This window comes from Papilio polytes, unplaced genomic scaffold (assembly GCF_000836215.1).
Source record: "Papilio polytes unplaced genomic scaffold, Ppol_1.0 DF822067.1, whole genome shotgun sequence".
NCBI lineage: Eukaryota > Metazoa > Arthropoda > Insecta > Lepidoptera > Papilionidae > Papilio > Papilio polytes.
The window spans coordinates 7,466,652-7,488,429 of record NW_013527137.1 but is presented as its reverse complement, the minus strand read 5'-3'; the positions used below and the strand labels follow the sequence as shown (position 1 = coordinate 7,488,429).

At 37.3% G+C, this 21,778-nt stretch overlaps 1 protein-coding gene across 2 annotated transcripts; it reads left to right on the top strand.

The window, feature by feature from the left end:
- Window positions 1–280: 280 nt before the first annotated feature.
- On the top strand, window positions 281–21,220 carry LOC106107119 (myosin heavy chain 95F). 2 transcript variants are annotated; one of them, XM_013287823.1, is made up of 25 exons: window positions 281–474; window positions 1,161–1,234; window positions 3,953–4,082; window positions 4,792–4,956; window positions 5,611–5,873; window positions 6,517–6,666; window positions 7,465–7,721; window positions 8,447–8,604; window positions 8,998–9,162; window positions 9,478–9,601; window positions 9,939–10,047; window positions 10,498–10,695; window positions 11,179–11,403; window positions 11,860–12,067; window positions 12,561–12,802; window positions 13,214–13,326; window positions 13,809–13,916; window positions 14,280–14,417; window positions 14,910–15,002; window positions 15,524–15,568; window positions 17,232–17,352; window positions 17,616–17,733; window positions 18,607–18,789; window positions 19,262–19,400; window positions 20,296–21,220. In XM_013287823.1, exons 1-25 carry the CDS (start codon window positions 288–290, stop codon window positions 20,309–20,311), a joined length of 3,729 nt encoding a protein of 1,242 aa, XP_013143277.1. In that variant the 5' UTR covers window positions 281–287; the 3' UTR covers window positions 20,312–21,220. The 2 variants fall into 2 exon arrangements, with proteins under 2 accessions (XP_013143277.1, XP_013143278.1); XM_013287824.1 differs by lacking the exon at window positions 15,524–15,568.
- Window positions 21,221–21,778: the final 558 nt, after the last annotated feature.

The following is a 21,778-nucleotide window of genomic DNA, read 5'->3' as shown; positions in this document are numbered from 1 at the left end:
TTTTCAAAGACATTGTGACATTAACGAGTGTTTGATCTCATAGCGACAAAATAAAGTAACTCATGAACGAAAACAATTATGCCTTCTCCGAGAAGAGTAATATGCTAGGGTAGCTGTTCCCCACAATATAAAGACTACTTCGCATAAGACCTTATTACTGGTAGCTTCTCCCTTCCAGAAGTAGTCTGGATCATCGTCTGACAATCTATGGTCACCCTATTTTTTATATCGGTCGATAGGCTTTATCACTGTTTGTTCTCACATGTATTGTATCGTTTCAGGTGACAATGACGCTGGAACAGCAGCTGGTGTGGGTGCGTGAAGGCTCCGAGGGTTTCGTGCTGGCTCGTTTGCACGAACTCCTCGGCGAGGAGGCAGATGTCGTGCCTCTGGACAGCAAGCACGCACGCCGTGTTGCCAGCTTCGACGATATACTACCTGCTGGCGACCCTGATAAGGAAGTCGATGATAATTGTAAGTTGATCCAAGACACTCTTAAATTATTTATAGGGACGCAGGATACGTTTGCAAGCGAATCTCTACACGGACGTGAAGAAACCCTAGGATAGTGCCCAATCTCCTCGTGCCTTTCCTGATCTACCATAATGTGTGTGGTTTTGTATTAAGACAAACTATGTTTCTTATGATTTCTATTATGTTACGACCATTGCTGTCAACATTGATGCTTTAAACTGAAGTGATTACTGTTTTATGTTGTTGCTCAACTACAGTTCTTGTTCAGTTAATCAACACAACCCGTATTTGCACTGTGGAACTACAGTTTTAATCGTTTCGAAAACTATGATTACAATGGGGTCAAATAAATTTATATTTATTGTCGTAATTCGCTTGGTCACGCGCACCTATTGTACAGTAAATCAATACCTTCATAGTTAAGATTTCTTATAAATCGTTTTGCATAAAGTGCCTAAACAGCAATCTTACCGCCATCTATTGGTAGCTTGTTAAAACACAAAAATTACGACACAGTGTCTTTCAAAGATTTGTTATTAAACTGTGAGAATTGAAATCAATTTTATTTATTTTACTTATCATTGAATAAGATGAAACAAAAGTAAACAGACAGTTTCTGGTGTTAATTATTTTATAAACATTTTCATTGAATTTTTTTACAATAAACAATGGTGTTAACATTTCAGGCGAACTTATGTTCCTGAACGAGGCTACACTGCTAAACAACATAATATGCCGCTACAAAAAGAAAAAGATATACGTAAGTAAATTATACCACAGCCTATATCAGTAGAATCATTTTAGCTTACGTAATTTAACCATAGGTACACATTCTGTTTCAAACCGAATTCAAAAGAGGAATCTCAATTCTTCTATATTGCATTGTCAACGTTCTGTTTTTGTGAAATTAAACAATATTTATCAACTTAATTGAAAAACGCAAATTATATTAAAACCATTGTAAAAAAATCAAACACCGCTACGGTAAAGACACACTACTTACAAATATGTCCTTCGTAATGTTTATTAAACTTATTTCGATAATTTGTCTCGTTATTTATCATTATTTGAAAGTTCTAATCGGTTTAACCTAGTATTAATGGAAGCATCTCATAAAATATAATATCATTATCTTCCCTACCTCATCCTACTCCCGTAGGGTCGGCACAACAGATTTTTGTCCTCCAAATAACTTCATCATCCGTCTTCATCATCACGTCACCTTTCACGCAATCCATCCTTTCTAGGTCTACCACTACCGGTGTACCACACTCATAACTAACATCCCTCTTGGTAAATACGATTCATCCCTCATAACATGCCCATAAAATATAATGTTTTCAACTCATATGAAGTAGTTCTACTGTTGTCACTGCCCTATGTCTGTCTCAAGGTGTGAGTCATGCGCCAGTCGGTTCAGCCTTGAGGACGCACTTTGCTTTGCTATCGATTGTAACTACATTGCACACTTAGAGAGGGCGCACACCTCACTAAACTATCGCACAACTGATGTGCGATTGTCGATTGTTTCGCAGCTAATTCAACTGTTTAGTTGCACAACTAAAAGTCGAGTAGTGTCCACACCTTTCATATAAATTTATAGGAATTAAAGTAACCACAAACAGCTGAGCGATACTTGAGTTAAAGGCGTTCGCCCGCTCTAACTGTGACATCACAACACACATTTACAAGTTCATATTTCTTTGTTATTTTTACTGGAAATATATTCATGGAATATAGACACGACAAGCAAATGCAAAGAATTCGTTTACTGACATTCTAAAAGTTACTTTTTAAAACCTAAGTGCTAGTTAGTACGATATTAGAATGCGATTGCATATTTTACCTTCAGATTACGCTGTCGATGCTCAGTCATATTTGGAAACTACCAAATAAAAAGAGAATCATTCATTTACCAAAAAGCTCTATAATCTTACTATCTTACTTAATATTCTAAATGCGAAAGTTTAGATGAATGGATGTTTGTTAGAGTTTGTAGCCTAAACGGCAGAATGGATTTCGACAAAATTTGGCATACATGTAAAACATAAGCTGGAAGAACACATGGGATATTTACTTTTGTTGTTTTTTTAATTCCACGTGGACGGAGTCGCGGGCAAAACCTAGTGTGTAATATAACGATTAGTATCTATAAATGATGTCATACGAAACGATGTTAGCAATACGTAAGTTAAATTAAGTTAGCCGTCTTTACCTCGTGAGACCGGAGAACAATAAATGCGAAACAATTTGTTTCTGTCCGCACTTAGAATAGTGTTTTGTGAGAAACACAATAGATTGCGAAGTCTTGCTGGAAACTTCAATGACCGTATCATGTACCCATATTTGATATGCGAAAAATCTGCAGTTAATGGCTGAGTTAAGGTTGGGGGGTTCTATTTTTATATTGTACTGAAATTGACAATTTTCTTAGTTAAAATTATTTTTAATTTACTATTAGATTTGTTGTTTGTATGGGATTTTTTTTTTATAACATAATGTGGCCAACGAGCAAGCGGCCATCTGAATCCACTGAAATGGAAAGCGACGGCTGCCCATAAACATTTGCAATCGCAGATGCGTTGCCTACCCTTAATAGACGAAGGAGGTGACTCGCATAAAGAGGACATTTCCCCTTCCTATGTGTCTCCTCCACCGTCAAATCTACCTTTCCTTCCCATCACTTTTTCTTAAGAAAAGGGTTGAAAGGGAGAGGGACTAAAATTAGGCCTTCGGAACCACACTCATCAAACAAAACGCCTGTTTTCTGTGTGGTCGTGGTATTACACCGGGCGAGCCGGCCCAATCGTGCGAAGATGTTAAAGCGGGCTTTACCACTTTGAAACCTTTGTACCTTTTACTCCAATTCAAAAACGATGTCCATTTATTTTCACAACGATATTCTTCTACAAGTAAACACTTCGTTACAAGAGATGCTTGTCCAGTGTAGGTTAAAGGTTACAGTTAATTGGATCTCTGCATAGACTAATACAAATTAGGCTGTACTTATATATAAGGGGATTATATACAAGGCTCCGAGCACACCTGGACATGTATAGAAAGCATTTTCTAACGTTTATTTAATATTCATATACGATAAGATTAGACGTGACAAGTAATCGTGACTCAGAGGCCAAAGCAAAGATAACGATTTTCGATTTTACAATATATTTCAGGTTGAGTCTATTACTTTGATATGTCTTAATATCCGCAACGTAAAATAATGACAAATATATAACTAGCTGTTCCCGTGCGGCTTCATTCGCGTACAATTCTAAAAACATTATTTTATTGTTGACATTTGTCAAATTCTCAATTGCAAATGTCAAAATTACCATTACCACAATAATCTTGATTCTTTAATGTTGGCAGCTTGTAGTTTATGGTCCCTTTCCCACATGGATTTGAGCCGTAGATGTTCCGAACGCAAACATAATATTATGTTGATAATTATGTTGTTAAAATATTATTTCCACAGACGTACGTAGCCAATATTCTGCTGGCGGTGAACCCGTACGAAGATATCCCGGATCTGTACTCCTCGGCCACTATCAAGAAGTATCAAGGTCGCTCGCTTGGAGAACTGCCGCCTCATGTCTTCGCTATAGGTATAACATATAAATACGTACAAAGATCTTATGGCAGTTTTTGACATTGTATGGACACTTATTAGTTTTTAGAGTTACCAGTAAGGCAAAAATTATCACCATTTTTAAAATTCCCCCATGTTCTCGAACTATTTGCTAATTTTACCCGGTGCTGTTGCCGCTCCGTCATTGGTTAAAATATATTTTAAGATCACATTCTTCGTTCAGAAAATTTCCAACTGCCAGATCCTTGTAGAACTATACTCTTGTCTACGCAAGCAACTGGTAGTCTTCCAATGCGTATACCGTAAATTATTCAATGTAAATTGCAAAAGTGGATATAATTGAGTACAGTGTAAATGACAGTGATCTAAACAGCGGTATAAAACTGACTAATCCAGCAGAATTTGTGAAAGGAAAATCTTATATTCCTGTACTTGTATGTAATCCTGTATTTTAAGTTTCATTACTAGAACAATTGTACAGTTAGCTGCATAAATATTCATACATTTGTAAAACTTCATATACTTTCGGTTTCAAAAATATTCCGACTAAGAAAACATTGTATTGAGGAATACGTAATTTTAAAACCAAAGGCCTATAGAAGCTTTATATTTTGTACTTGTAATTATGTAGCTGACTTTACAAAGCCGTATTATTTTTTTTTTCAAAGATTGTAACACGTTTGTACACGTGTGGCAAAAATCTAAGACCATTAATCACTTTGTAGCGGACAAAGCGTTTCGTGATATGAAGTCGTTCAAGCAGTCGCAGTCTATCATAGTGTCGGGGGAGTCTGGCGCGGGCAAGACCGAGTCCACTAAATACATACTCAAGTATCTGTGCGACTTGTGGGCGAAGGGCGCGGGGCCTGTCGAACAGAAAATATTAGACGGTATGTATATATTTGTGAATTGTGTTAAAAGTTAGTGTAAGTTTAAGAAAAGCAAAGACATTAAAAAATTATATAAAGGAAGTGGTCACTTCACTTGAGACATTTTTACATAATATCTAATGATATCTGTGTAATATAATTAACTAGCTTCCGCCCGCGACTCCGTTCGCGTGAGATTAAAAAAACAAAACTGAGTAGCCTATGTGTTCTTCCAGACTATCCTCTATGTCAATTTTCATCGAAATCCGTTCAGCCGTTAAGGCTACAAACTCTAACAAACATCCATCTATCTATAATTATAATTTTTTTAAATGTTTTATAACATGTCAATATAAGGACATGAGGTTGCGTACTTGCCAACTATTATAACATAGTACCTTTCAAAGGAAGTACCGGTGAAAAAATGTTTACTATGTCCAGTTTATATATTTCTTAATTTTTATTGCATTAATGAAAGCATTTTGTAAATGTTTCCTCAACATAATAGATTTGAAATGTTTTTCTAATTACAGACCTTTGACGTCATAATGATATTCATGGTCATTTGAATTTGGATCTTATCATCTCTGAAATAGAGTTCTTTGAGTCCATTTTATGTAATTTATAAATATTAACTTAAACCAGCTATTTTAATTATTAAATTCTAATTTCCAGCTAATCCGATCCTAGAAGCTTTTGGTAACGCGAAAACAACAAGAAATAACAACAGCTCCCGATTCGGCAAGTTTATGGAAGTTCATTTCAATGCTAAATACCAAGTAGTGGGGGGACACATCTCACACTATCTTCTAGAAAAATCAAGAATCTGCACGCAGAGCGCAGAAGAGAGGAATTACCATGTTTTCTATTTGCTGTGTGCTGGAGCCCCACAGGAGTTGAGAACTGCGCTGGAGATCACCAAACCTGATGATTATCAAGTAAGAAGACTTCCAAAATTAAGATTTTAATCTATTTCTGTTTGCAAATTTCCACATTAATTTATCGAAGCGTCGCTGGCTATAGGTTTAAGCACTTGACTTGTAATCTACAGGTCTTGGGTTCTAATCCCGCTGTACCAATGATTTACGATTTTAGACTTTCATATGTACTGTTAGGAACAAAATTAGTACCGTGCTATAGAATTGGCGCAACTCTAGATTATCGGCAAACGTCACGTCCCTAGCTGACAGCTGTCAATGTCACTACAAGTATGTATATTGGCGCGCAACCTGGCTCTGGACGAGAAGTGTTGCTCTGAGTTTAAAGCGACAGTATCAATTAAATAAGTTGTCTAAAAGTAAATACTTTACTAGACCTTCTTACGGTGACCACCTTGGTGTTCACGCCGCTCGTTTGCCCCCTTTTTTTATAAAAAAAAGGAAAACAACGTGATGTCTGCACATATCTGTAAAGGAATTCAAAGATGTGTGTGAACTCAATCCGAAGTACAGCATGGTTGACTAAGGCCTAGTCACCCTTAACTTAGGGGAAGGTTTCCCCTCAGTGGAGATGTATAGTGAGCTGGTGATGAATTTTAGCTACGTATATCCATTCACGTTTTTAACTTAAGTTATTGTTTAGTACTTGAAGAACGGCTGCACCCAGTACTTCACGAGCACGGAGTCTGAGAAGAAGATCAGCGCGAGTCAGAAAAGCAAGCAGCAGTTGGCTAAAGGTGGTCTACGAGATCCCATACTAGATGATGTCGAGGACTTTCAGAGGCTGCATCAGGTATATTGGCAGGAATATAAAAAAATAGCTTTTGCACGCGACTCCGTCTAATATTACATAGATATACATGCATATGTAAAATAGAAGAGATTTATATTTTTGTATGTATTGAAATAACTCAAAAACTATTTGACCGATTTGAATTTTTTTTTACACCATTAAAAAGCTATGTTATGATTGAGTAACATAGGCTATGTTTTTACTATTTTATTTTAAATTACACCCGGGCGAAATCGCGAGAAACAATAGGTATCGAGACAAACTACAACAGTTTTTGAGTTATTTCAACTATACATTACATACATAAATACAAATCTTTTCTCTCTATATGTATAGATATATATTCTAGTATAGTATGAGCAAATGAAGTAAGAAGTAAGTAATTCAGTAAGTTTTTATTTGCAAGAATGAAACTATAAAAACTACATTTTAACAACACGGCTTTCAGTATGACACTTTTTCTAACAGAAACTAAAGAGAAGTAAATCAGTTAACACCGATAAACTCATCAAAGCGTATAATTATATTATACTATAACTAGCTTTCGCCCGCGACTCCGTCCGCGTGGAATTAAAAAAAAACTAAGTTGCCTATGTGTTCGAGACCATACTCTACGTCTACGCCAAATTCCATCGAGATCCGTTCAGACGTTTCTAAACTTTCGCATTTATAACATTAGTAAGATTAATTAAGACTATAATAATATGATTATACTATTTGATGAGTTTGTATCTATGATGAGTATAACTACTCTATGATGAATATAATTCATAGAGTGTTGATATGAATGTTGTGCAGGCGTTGTCGCGCGTGGGTCTGAGCGCGGAGGAGCAACGCGGCGTGTACAGCGTGGTGGCGGGCGTGCTGCACCTCGGCAACGTCAGCTTCGAGGAGGAGGGGGGCGCGCGCGGCGGCTGCAGCGTGGCGCCGCAGTCGCAGCGCGCGCTCGCCGCCGCCGCACGTCTGCTCGGCGTCGACGCCGCGGAGCTGCGCATGGCGCTCGTCTCGCGCCTCATGCAGAGCGCGCGCGGCGGCGCCAAGGGCACCGCTATCATGTACCGCATTCACAAACTTACATTTATATTAACTAGCTGTTCTTATGCTATCCGCATCTTCGTCCTTAACAGTGATACAGCCTTTAACATCGCACAAATGGTCCGGCTGGTCTATACAACAGAAAACAGACGTGAAGTGGAAGCAATTCCGCGTTTTGTCTACTGAGTGTGGTGCCGGAAACCTAATTCTACTCCCTTTCCCTTTCCCTTTCCATCCTATTCTTAGGACGAAAGGATGGAAAGGAAAAGTGGATTTGACGGTGAACTTTATTTTATTGTTTACATTTGTCAAATTCTCAATCGCAAATGTCAAAATTACCGTTACTATAATCACCTTGCTTTCTTAATGTTGGCAGCTTGTAGTTTATGGTCCCTTTTCCACGTGAAGGTTCTTTTATTTTTTATTTACCCCTAAGTTCACAGCGTGTAATATATAATAATTCTTTATTAATAAAAAGCCCTACATTTACGACAAGTTTTGGGTTATATATTTTCACGCTATTAAACTTGGGAGAAAATAACTTAATAATCAACGCCATGCGGGAAAGGGACAAAACTACAAACCAATAGAAGAAGTAAGGTTGCCATGGTAACAGATATTTCACAAATGTAAACAATAAAATGAAGTTTTTTTTATTTGATGCGCATAATTCCAAGACAACAGCTAGTTTATGATAATCCCTATAAATGTTACCTAAGGGGATCCCTAAGTGAGTGTGTGTCAGGGTGCCGCTGAAGCCGCACGAGGCGACGAACGCGCGCGACGCGCTGGCGAAGGCGGTGTACAGCCGCCTCTTCGACTACATCGTGCACCGCATCAACACCAGCATACCCTTCCAGGCCTCCGCGTACTACATCGGAGTACTCGACATCGCGGGATTCGGTCAGTAAACACTTATGGATGGATGGATGTTTGCAGCCTAAACGGCTAGTCAGGCAGGATAGTCTGGAAGTACATATAGGCCTCTCACTTCTGCTTTTTTTAATTCCACGGTGACGGAGTCGTGGGCGACAGCTTAGTCTTACAAGTTATAAACTACCTTTCGCCCGTGACTTCGTTCGCGTAGAAGGAAAAACGTCCTATGTCTTCTTCCAAACTATTCTCCACAATTGTACCAAATTCAATCGAAATCGTTCAGCAGCTTAAGCTACAAACTCTAACAATCATCCATCTAAACTTTCGCATTTATGCTATTAGTAAGAACTAAAGCAGTATTTTTATTACTAGATTACAATTATACTAATCTAAAGGTCGTAACGTTTTTTTTCCACGCAGAATACTTCCAGCAGAACAGCTTCGAGCAGTTTTGCATCAATTACTGCAACGAGAAGCTGCAGCAATTCTTCAACGAGCGCATCCTCAAGAACGAGCAGGATTTGTACAAGCGCGAGGGGCTCAATGTACCGGAGATACGATTCGTTGATAACCAGGATTGTATTGGTAAACTAGCGATAGCTGAAAAAGAAATAGTTTATAACATTCCCAAGTATATTTGCTATTTTCTAGTGAAAGTCCCGTTGAAAACGGACAAACCGTTTCGGAAATTAAGCGGAACAAATGCCGGCTTGCGTACAGATAAAAATTTTAATTTTTTTTTTTCGTTGTCAACAAAGCAAGTACATCGATTTAATAAAAATGTCTTGTCATTAAATTTTATACAAAAAAATAATATATATTCGTATAAAAGTTCCTTATGAATTATTTAACGTGACATGTACGCTTAAGTATTTTAGATGACTATTATTTTTTGTACAGATTTGATAGAAAGCAAGAACCACGGCATCTTCCACCTTCTGGACGAGGAGTCGAAGCTGCCCAAGCCTGAGTTCGGACACTTCACACACTCCGTGCACAAGCTGCTCGGCGGCAACGCGCACAGGTATACCTCTGCCTACCCACCCCTACTTACCTGTCTCTACCTACCTACCTGCCTCTAACTACTTACCTTCCTCTACCTACCTACCTCTACCTATCTACCTACCTTTCTCTACTTACCTTCCTCTACCTACCTACCTACCTACCTACCTCTAACTATCTACATGCCTGTACCTCTCTACATGCCTCTACCTATCTGCCTGTACCTACCTGCCTCTATTTTAGTGTAAAAGAATATTTTAGAATTAGTACAGCAGTTTAAACTAAAAGACATTTTTATGTCGGTTTACCATCTTTTTGGTTCATTTTCAATCAAGTAATAAAATATATAATATGTCCAGTTCTCGTCTGCAAGTGCCGCGTGCGTCTCGTCTGAAGGCACACCGCATACTGCGAGATGATGAGGGGTTCCTTTTGAGACATTTCGCTGGAGCCGTCTGCTATAATACGGTAAGTTCATCATTAATGTAGCTAAAATATTCATTAGACCTCCCCTTTTTTAAAGAAATGTTTAATGCGGTCTTAGACATGGCTTTGAATAATTTTGACTACGATTATTACGGCTATTCTATGCATCTATAATACTTCAATTTTTTGTAGTGTTTTTTTTTTTTAAATCGACGTGCCCAAAATAAGTCTTGTGCCACGCTGTGCCAGTAGTTTCTCATCCCTAACTTAACTTAATCATCGTCATAATTTAATACCACTACCGCAGACAACGCAACAGATTTTTGTCCTCCACATAACTCTATCATACGTCATCTCAGTCATCACTCCATTCATCTTCATGTCACCTTCCACGCAATCCATCTCTTTCTATGTCTACCTCTACCGGTACACTCATAACTAACGTGCTCGTTACATGCGATTCATCCCTATCTTAATATTGGTTTATCACAGAACCAGTTCATAGAGAAGAACAATGATGCTCTCCACGCATCCCTGGAGTTCCTCGTCCAGGAGTCATGCAGTGAGCTGGTGCAGCAGCTGTTCCTCACCAGCGATAACACCAACGCCAAGGGAAAACTCAACTTCATCTCCGTCGGCGCCAAGTTCCAAGCGCAGCTCGCACAGCTCATGGACAAACTTAAGGAAAACGTAAGCATTTAAAACTTAATATAAGGAAGTATTTTCATTTAGTAGAGATAAAAAACCTATAGGGTTTTTCTTAAGAAAGGAGATATCAGGTATAAGTAATGCCTTGCTGTTAAATTACTTGTGCAATGTACGTAAAAATACAAATAAATCAGACAATAAGCTGTATTGTTTTCATACCTTACGCATATAAATAATTTACAGATATGTCTTAATAAAACGATTTACTTGGTTTTAAAATAATTACTTTTTGATAATAACGCAAGCTACCAACAAATCCTACGAACAATTAACAATACAATGCGATCTACTATCTAACTGCCTTACACAAATGAAGCAGTAAGAAACGAAAATAACCTTGAAAATACACAATCATAAAAAATACAATGTAAAGTTAATAATGATTGTATAAAAATTAAAAATAACCTCAAAATCGTTTACAGATTAGAGGATATTTGTATGAACAAGAACAATTGCATTTATCAGGGTACGAACTTCGTGCGGTGCGTGAAGCCGAACAGCCGCATGCAGGGGCGCGTGGTGGAGGGCGCGCTGGTGCTGGCGCAGCTGCAGTGCTCCGGCACCGCGGCCGTGCTGGCGCTCATGCAGCACGGCTACCCGTCGCGCGCGCACTGCCGCGACCTGCACGCCATGTACGCCGCGCACCTGCCGCACCAGCTGCAGAAACTCTCCCCACGGCTCTTCTGCGAGGTACGCCACACTTCTACACTCACACTTCTCCACCCATATTTCTACACCCACACTTCTACACTCGCACTTCTACGTCCACACTTGTATACCCACACTTGTACACCCACATTTCTATACCGACACTAGTGCAACGACATTTGTATATTGACACTCTTACTATGACATTTGTATACTGGTACTTGTATTGCGACAATTGTACTATGACATTTAGACATTGACACTGGTATACTCACAATTACTTATTGACACTTGTACTACGACATTTATATATTGACACTTGTACGCTCACACATGTATATTAACACTTGTACACTTATACTTGGACAGTCGCCTAATTTTGTACTTAATGCACATACACAAAGATTTATAACTCTGTAATACCTGTGCACGTATTTATTGATAGCATTACCGCATTACGAACAGAACTTCCGGTAGTAGAGAGTTGTGTGTGCGCAGGCGATGGTGCACAGCTTGGGGCTGTCGGACAAGGAGTACAAGTTCGGGGTGACGCGGCTGTTCTTCCGGCCCGGCAAGTACAGCGAGTTCGACGCCATGATGCGCTCCGAGCCCGACAGCCTGCGCGCCATCGTCGGCAGCGTGCTGGCCTGGCTCGTCAAGTCGCGCTGGAGGCGCTCCATATTCGCGGCGCTCTCCGTTATCAAATGTAACCTTTTTTATACTACTAGCTGCGGAATTAACCTATGTGTAGTAGCAAATGTGTTCCTCTAGACTATCCTCTACATCTGTACCAAATTTCATCGAAATCTGTTCAGCCGTTTAGGCTACAAACTCTAACAAACATCCATCCATCCATCTAAACTTTCGCATTAATAATATTATTATAATAAATTATGAAATATAACCTATGTAACTCACAGATTAATTTCCTTTCTTAAAGTGTAAGAATTTTTAAAATCGGTCCAGTAGTTTTTGAGTTATTTCAATAAATACAAATATACAGAAAAGACATCTTAGGCAACTAAAAAGTGTGTGTTTACGCTTCATTATATTAGTATAGAAAGTCTGATTTTACAAGTCTATGTAGAATATTTCTGTAGGATTTATCAAATGGTCATACAGTAACCGCACAAAAGTATTAACATGCTCAAAATAAAATGTATTTAAAACACTAATAAGATAATTTTCTAATATTTCAGTGAAGAATAAAATCCTATACCGTAGAGAATGTTTGGTTCTCCTACAAAAGACGATACGAGGATATTTAGTGCGTCGTCAGCACAAGCCGAGATACTCCGGAATACAGAAGATCAAAGCTATAGAAGACAGCCTCAAGAAGATGGAGTCAGTCACAGCACAACTGAACAAAGAAAAGGACACCGCTAAGAAGAATATAGAAAATCTAAGGAATTCTATTAGAAATGCTTGCGATTTGATTAAGGTGAAATTATTACATTAATGGTTCATATGTAGACTATGATAAGTTACGATTTAACGATTTATTGTTTTTTTTTTTAATCTTATTTTTTTAAAGTAATGTTAGAAGGAAAAATCCTGAGAATTTTGTTTGACTATTGTATGTTCATGTTTGATGCGTCATAATTAATCGTTTTTAATTTTATTGCTAATTTTGTAGAAGCCAATGACTTGTGTTAAAATGCGTTTCTTATTTTTTCATAGACAAAAACAGACCTTTAACAAGTCTTTTGACAGTAGAAATCTAAAATAAACTAGTTATCCCGCGATTCCGTCCACGTGGAATTCAAAACAAAAATAAGTCTAGAACAGAATGGTTAAAGGAAATGTTAATAAACTAACGAAAATCTACTATTTTTTTTTATATATATTTCAGCGTAATGAGAAGATATCTCGTGCTGAGATCGAGCAAATGTACAGCAAATTGAGCAAAGAAGCGGAGGCGCAGATGGCCGCGCTGCAGAAAGCTATGACTGACCAGAAGAACAGGTTAAAATACAATTAAACGTTTTCTTAGGAATCCCCTTAGTAAAGATTTAATGGCTCTGGGTGTTAAAACATTTGATACTAATAACAATGATTTCAAATACCGAACAATGGTTTATTTGAGATGTCTTTTGTGATCTATATTATAAAGAGTAGAAAATATAACGAATCTTACATACTTCTGTTCGGCTATAGTATCGTTTATGATGTCTAAATTTGAAAGATATTTGTAGTTTAAGTATGGCGTTTAAGACAATATGAGATATTTACCTTAAATGCATAATGATGCATTTATACATCAGTCTTCTCTTCCACACCCAATAGATTAAAAAAAGGTTTTTTTTTTATTTTTCCCTTGATCTATGTTCAATTTACTACCAATTTCAATTTAGGGTATTAAAAAATTATGCATTTAAGAGTTAAATGACGTTTCAGTGTAAGATTGTGTACAATTTAAAATGAATATTTATATTGTATTGTGGTAGGGAGGAACAAGAGAGGCTGCGTAAGATCGAGTCGGAGATGCGCGCCGCAGAGGAGGCCAAGATGAAAGAGCAGGAGAGAATCAAACAAGAAGAGGAACACCGCAGGCTGTGAGTACAACTAACTATAATAAATAACAGTAAATCATTCTTATTCTCACAGTGGAGGACTTTAATTTCCTACCCACACTTGGTACAGTTAAAGAACATTTTACTATATGCATATGTTGCGGGACTGGTGGGGGATTGAACAATGTAATCTTACTAATAAATGCGAAAGTTTAGATGGATGGTTTGTTAGAGTTTTTAGCCTAAACGGCCGAACGGATCTCGATGAAGTTTTGCATTAATATATAATCTGGAAGAATACATAGATTACTATTGTTTTTTATAATCCCACGCGGACAGAGTCGCGGTCGAAAGCTAGTAAAACTATAAATATTTCGAATAAGAGCATGTCATTGTGTGGTGCAGCAAGGCGGAGATGGAGTCCCGGCGCAAGGCGGAGGAGGCGGCGCGGCTGCAGCAGGAGCAGCGCGACCGCGCCGCCGCCGACCTGCTGCAGCACCAGCTCCAGCAGGCCGCGCAGGCTGACCAGGACAACAGGGACAGGTCGCTGGACATTAGACTACACAGTACACATTACACATTACAACATGTGTATTCTGTACACATGTTGTAATGTGTACTCTATTTTGTTATGAAGTAATTGGCCCAATACAAGATCATTGCCCTACACGTCCCGTCCCTATTACCTTCCATTCTGGCGTTTTACAATTATTTTGTTATCTAAAAATACATTACCGTATGAGTATTCTATACACATTACCACATGTGTACACTGTGCATATCACGTGTCTATAAAAATAGATATAAATAAATAAGAAATATTTAAATACGTAACCCTTTCTAGCTTCCTTCTTAAAACTGCGTAAAAAAGCGGTGTTTTTCCATAACAAAACTAGTGTAATATACAAAGTGTTATTTTTTGTGCGTGTACATAATACACATTACTACGTGTGTACAAAATACACATTACTACGTGTGTACATAGTACACAAAGAAGATAACATATTAAAATCAAATATTAATACGATGTAATAGACTGGAGCAGGAGCGCCGCGACCACGAGATGGCGATGCGACTCGCTGAGGAGACAAACGGACACGTGGAAGGATCCCCGCCACAGCTTAGAAGGTAAAAACCTCAATACCACTTATATTATTGGTTTTTCATGTTTACTACATTATCAATAAGCAGATTTCATTTGAAATTTTAAATATGTCCAATTGTACTGTTATTGTGTGCTTAGTTTTGTTGAATAATTTTTAAACTAATTTTGATATTTTTAGTCTCGGATTCGATAAGAATATTAGACGAAATAAAATTCTACAAAAAACAGACATGAATGTTTTGGTGAATTGTGATATGGACATTTATATTGATACACTAGTTGTTGCTCGCGACATCTTCCGGGAGTAATTGAAAAAATAGTAAAAACATCTCCTATATTGAATATATAAATCTGTCCAGTAGTTTTTAGATGTATTTAAATACATACATAAATACATAAATACATTTTTTTTTCTATAATAGTATATATTCACGTTGTGTTATGTGAATATTTTTATATAAGGATCGTTTTCAAGTATATAATAGTGTCGGCACGCGTCTTCCTGTACATAGCTTGTGTCAGTAATGTTGTATGTCTGCCGCAGTTTCCCATCACTGGACACACTCAACGGGGAGAATAAGTTGAACAGGTACAAGCGAGATGGACAATGCATGTTTTCTCTTTCGCACGGCTTACGTCCTCTTTCAAACTATACAATTAAGAAATACTCCCAGTCCAATAACCTTCCTTTTAAATTTTTGTTTCCATTTGTACAGTCGTGGAAATTCGCGGTGACCCACTTTTAGAATTATTGTATTGTGTTCTTGTTTCTTGCAACAACACAAAACAATTAGGTAGCAGATATTTACGCAAATTCCGGTACAATACAAAACAATTCGCAATGGATTTACCGACCTTTTCTCGTACAGACTAAATATGCTTCATATTGGTTATTTTTGCGCGTCTTTAAAGCGTACAAAATGTTCAAGCGTTTTTAACTTTTAAAGTGGAACACCGCGTAATTCCTTGATTGTACATATAATGAGGGCAAATGTAAAAAGGTAATTACAGTAGAACCTCGATAACTCAAACCTCAGTAACATAAAACCTCTATAACTTCAAAAAATAATATGTTCCCTTCCCATCAGAGCCCGAAACCTCTATAACATAGACTCATGATAACTTAAAACCTCTATAACTTAAAATATTTTGTGTTTCCCTTGGACTTTAACTTATCGAGGTCCTACTGTATATAAATTTCTATTGTCCAATAACTTTGTAACATGGATAAGCAAATTGTACCTTTTAATTGTATATTACACAACAAATAAAACTTATATTCTTTGATAAGTTACATTGAAAGAGGACTCTTGTATAACAAACTAATTCTGCTAACTTTATTAGGCTTTTGCTTTGTTTTTTCTGCACGTAGTTGGTAGTTTATGTTGGTTATATTTACTAATTTTAGTAATGATTAAATTCTAGTTTTTAGAGTACTAAATCTATTATTAAAACCACTAATAATTCAATGAAAACTAATAAATGCTCCGTTTACTTAGTGACGAAGAGCAGAATTTTTATCGCAATTAAAATTGAGCTTTATGATATTGAAATATGGTTTATTTTTATTTTTGCTATTTCCTTATGAAGAATAATCAATCTTATTTCAATGGTAGAAAGTACAATTTTATTTGCAATAATAATCTACTCTACGTTCGAACGGATCCCAAGGATCACTGTTAAAGTTACATAAAAACAACTTTGTATAATGCATGTCTTTCTGTCGCACAATAATCAAGACAAAAACATACTTTTGTCTCTGTCCCTAGCAACAAAAAGGAATGACAATGTGAATATCGCGTGAAAATCGTCTAAACTCTAAACTTAGCACTTTGCTACATGCAATATTACACTAGCACTGTTAACTCAAATTGAACCTTAATGTTTCATAATAAGGAGTACATTAGAACGGCATATGTAGGTCGGTGTCTAATAATTTAACAGCATTTTGCACGTACTCATATTGCACTAGCATTGTTAACTCAAATTGAACCTTAACGTATCAAAATAAAGAGTACCTTAGATTGGCATGTGTAGGTCAGTGTCTAAAAATTTAACAGCATTTTGCACGTACTCATATTGCACTAGCATTGTAACTCAAATTGAACTTTAACGTATCACAATAAGGTGTAAATTAGAGTGGCATGAGTAGTTCAGAGCATAATAATTTACCAGCAATATGCATGTACTTCTGTTAACCTAAATTGAACCTTTATATATGACAATGAGGAGTACATTAGAGTGTCATGCAGGTCGGAGCGCGTACGCATGCAGCAGGCGATGGCGGGCAAGCAGAAGTACGATCTCTCCAAGTGGAAGTACTCAGAGCTGCGCGACACAATCAACACCTCCTGCGACATTGAACTGCTCGAGGTAATGACGTGGCGCGCTCTCATTGGCTGTTCGTGTGTCACGTGATTTGTAAATGTTTGTAATTTCGCAAATGTCTAAGTTAATACTATTGTTGCTTGTAACTTCGTTCACGTGGAATTTAAAAATATAGCCTGTTACTCAGCGATAACGTAGATTTTTGATGGTGTTGAAATCAGTAAAATTTTTTATTAACTTATTGTTGTTAGTTAATGATTAAATCATAGTATGTATTAATTTTCAAATTACTTAAATGACTATTTCAGGCTTGCAGACACGAGTTCCACCGGCGACTGAAGGTATACCACGCGTGGAAAGCAAAGAACGCCCGCAAGACAACCATGCACGAGCAGGAGCGCGCGCCGCAGTCCATCATGGAGGCCGGTTCGTACACTATCTGCTGTCCCTGTCTAACGCTAAACGAGTGAACGAGACAGAACACGACTTACATTGTCTTAGCCCACTGCTATCTGCTCCCCTGTCTAATGTTATTCGAATGAAAGAGGCATAACACGACACACTGTCTTAGCCCACTGCTATTTGCTCTCTCTGTCTAATGTTATACGAGTGAAAAAGAGAAAAAACGACTTATCACTCCCTCGGCTCACTTCTATCTGCACTCCCTGTCTAATGTTATACGAGCGAAAGAGACAAAAAACGACTTTTACTGCCTCGGGTCACTGCTATCTGCTCCCCCTGTCTAATGATACAAGAGATAGACATACGCCAATATTGGGCAAAATTAACTTTTAACATTGATGTTCAATGTAATTTTTTTGCTACTTCGTATAATTTTACAAAATTCTTTGAATAATGGTTACTTATACTAGTGCAGATAAACATAGACATAATATCCGCCGTATATCAAATCAGCTTCCATACCATTGACAATCCGGCAACGCGACTGTAGTTTCTTTACTATTGGGGATATCTGGGCGTGGATGGACATATCGATGTTCGCGCTTATAAAAAAAACATCCTTTTTAATTCATTTATTTAATTTCACTAATAAATGCGAAAGTTTAGATGGAGGTATGGATGTTTGTTAGAGTTTGTAGCCTAAACGGCTAAACGGATCTCGATGAAATTTAGCATAGTAAATGATGGTCTGGAAGAAAACATCACTTTTGTTTTTTTAATGCCACCCGAACGGAGTCGCGGGCGAAAGCAAATACATACATACATACAAAAGTTACCTATAATATTTGTAATTACGTATTCCCGTTAGATGAGTTAAATGAATGTTTGTGTTTGCAGCGAAGGCGCCGCGCGTGGCGGGGCGCGAGGTGCTGGGCGCGCGGCACCGCTACTTCCGCATCCCCTTCGTGCGGCCCGGCGGCGGCGAGCGGCGCGGCTGGTGGTACGCGCACTTCGACGGCCGCTACGTCGCGCGCCAGATGGAGCTGCACCCCGACAAGACGCCCGTGCTGCTGCAGGCCGGTAATACACGCCACCACCATACCACCCCTACACCCCTACACCCCTACACCCTTACACCCGTACACACAATACACTACACAAGCAAGGTACTAGCGAATCTGTAAGTGTTACACACACTTCACACACTTTCAAACTTTAAAGCTACAGTCATTTAAATGTTTTATACGTATTAGACAACGCGATTTTTATTATATACGACGTTGATTTTTATTATTACAATTTTTTAAGTGGAACACCGCGGATTTCCGCGACTGTACCTAACCAAACCGAAATCAGTAAGAAAGATCAACCTCGATTTTGTATTAAAAATGCCATAGTAGAAATAAAACGATATGAAGACAAGGAGTGAACGAGATCACTATTCTACAAAATATATTTAATAATTAAGAAGTTGATGACACCTCTAACTCATTTATTCGTTTTACTATTATTACCTTAGGTAACAGGTGATAGATATTGTGTTGTGTCGCAGGTGTTGACGACATGCAGATGTGCGAGCTGAGCCTGGAGGAGACGGGGCTGACTCGCAAGCGCGGCGCAGAGATACTCGACCACGAGTTCGAGCGCGAGTGGGCGCGCCACAACGGCCCGCCCTACCGCGCGCTCGACAGGTACACTACTGTACACCTACACCTTCCCCCAACTTACACAACACATCCTAACACACACTAACAACTTCCTCCAAACTTACAAAATACTTCCTTACACATAGTTGCACCTTCCCCCATCTTACACAACACATCCTAACACACACTAACAACTTCCCCCAAACTTACACAATAGTTCCTTACATATAGTTACACCTTCCCCCAAACTTACACAACACATCCTTACACATAGTTACACGTTCCCCCAAACTTACACAACACATCCTTACACATAGTTACACGTTCCCCAAACTTACACAACACATCCTTGCACATAGTTACACCTTCCCCCAAACTTACACAACACATCCTAACACATAGTTACACGTTCCCCCAAACTTACACAACAACTCCTTACACATAGTTACACTTACACAACACATTGTTACACTTTCCCCCAAACTTATACAACACATAGTTACACCTTCCCCCAAACTTACATAACAACTCCTTACACATAGTTACACTTACACAACACATCCTTACACATATTTACACCTTCCCTCAAACTTGCAAAACACATCCTTACACACTGCCGCACAATTTTCCCCACGCTTACACAGCCGCCGTTCACTTTCGCCACTCTTAACCGATACATCCTTACACAATCGCAAAATTTCCTCCATGCTTACACAGCCGTTAAATTTCCCCACTATTACACAGCATTATTGTATCCCCCATGCACACACATTCTACTACTCTTACGCAGCTTCACCCATTCCTACATTGTTTTCACTTCACGGCTGTTTTCTGTGTAGTCATGGTATACCACCGGGAAAGTCGTCCCTACAGTGCGAAGATGTTAAAGTGGGCTCCACCACTGTTAACTTTTTAAAACAACGTGTTATTTTTCTTACAGAATCCAGCAGTCTTAGCAGAATTGATTTAGATGATCGATACAAGTTTCTAACTCTATTTATTAAATTTAAGATATATTTTAAACAAATTAGTGCTTTCAAATGTGCCTTCAGAGGTCCTGTATTTAGGTATAATGTATAGCCTAACCAAGAACATATGCATCCATCCATCAATTACGAGGTTTTTTTATATTCCTGGTTGGGCTATGATTTTAGAGTCAAATGAAATTTAACTATATTTTTAGAACTAAATTGTTTAATGATTTTATGGTAGACTTAAAATTATTTGTCTGTCTTGATTTTATTATACGATGTTAGAGAAGAGATTTATTTACAAAAATGAAATTATTTTGCATTAAAAAATAGTACGCATTTTCTAGAAACTTTGCTTCATTAACGATATAAATTTGAATTTATGGAGTTTATGAAATACAATAATTATTATATTAAAAACATTTTTTAATAAAATTTATGTTTTTTTATTAGTTTAAAAATAAATTGGTTTATAAAAGTGAATGTGATCATCTAAAAAAAATATTTAAAAAATGTTTATGTATACTACTCCCATAATATTTTTACTAGGGTGTAGAATGGAGAAAAATGTATGCCTTATAATTTCTACTGTAGATTTATGCAATATAGGATTTAAATATTTTTTTTTAATGTAATTGAACTGTGATTCGGGGCAGAGATAAATTTATTTAAAAAATCATTCCTATATAGACTGAAAAAAATGTCTTTTTCATATGAAACAGTATTCCATTTAGAACAGTATTTACTTCACAGTATTCCATACATTCCTTTTTAACTGTCATATCTAGGTGTAGATAATAATAAAGTACAATGTACAGTTTGAGTGCCTTTGTAATGCCTTACATGACCATTGTTTGTGTTACGCTTTACCAAATAAATATAAGATTTAAACAATACTCTGTTTTATTTTAAAAACCTACAACCCTTACCACACCCATGAATTCCTAAAATAAACTTAAATTCTATCTAGTTAATATTAATACTAGTTTATATAAATAACATAAAAATTCTAAGTACTTAAAGAATGAAAAAGGAAAACAAGAAAGCATATGTTTTTCAAAAACAACAATTTCTTCCAAGTTCTATCTACAAGGTGACCGGGAAAGACGTGTACAATGTACTACCACAAATTCCAACAAATTCCTTGATCGAAAATATCAGGATTTGATCTAACTTACCTATTGCTTCGTTTGGGCGCTAGAGGGCTTTAAAGTTTGCTTATTATTTTACATTTATAAAAATATTATAAAACATGTCGAAAATATTTAAATAGATTGTATTTGTATTAATAAAAATAAAACTAAATCTTTTTGTTACTATAGAAAATAAATGTAAAATAAACAAAAAACTTATATATTCTGTTTTATTTTGGTAGTCTGTGCTTTTCAAAATTGTTCTATCAATGACAAATCAAGTCAAACTTATAGTAAGATTTCACCGTCTAAATATAAT

Bases quoted from the DNA above. Each gene is read 5' to 3' on its own strand.
- LOC106107119 (XM_013287823.1), top strand. From the start codon at position 288: ATGACGCTGGAACAGCAGCTGGTGTGGGTGCGTGAAGGCTCCGAGGGT. The intron at 4,957-5,610 runs GTATGTATATAT...TCTAATTTCCAG, and splicing joins CGAACAGAAAATATTAGACG to CTAATCCGATCCTAGAAGCT. The intron at 17,353-17,615 runs GTAATGACGTGG...TGACTATTTCAG, and splicing joins GCGACATTGAACTGCTCGAG to GCTTGCAGACACGAGTTCCA.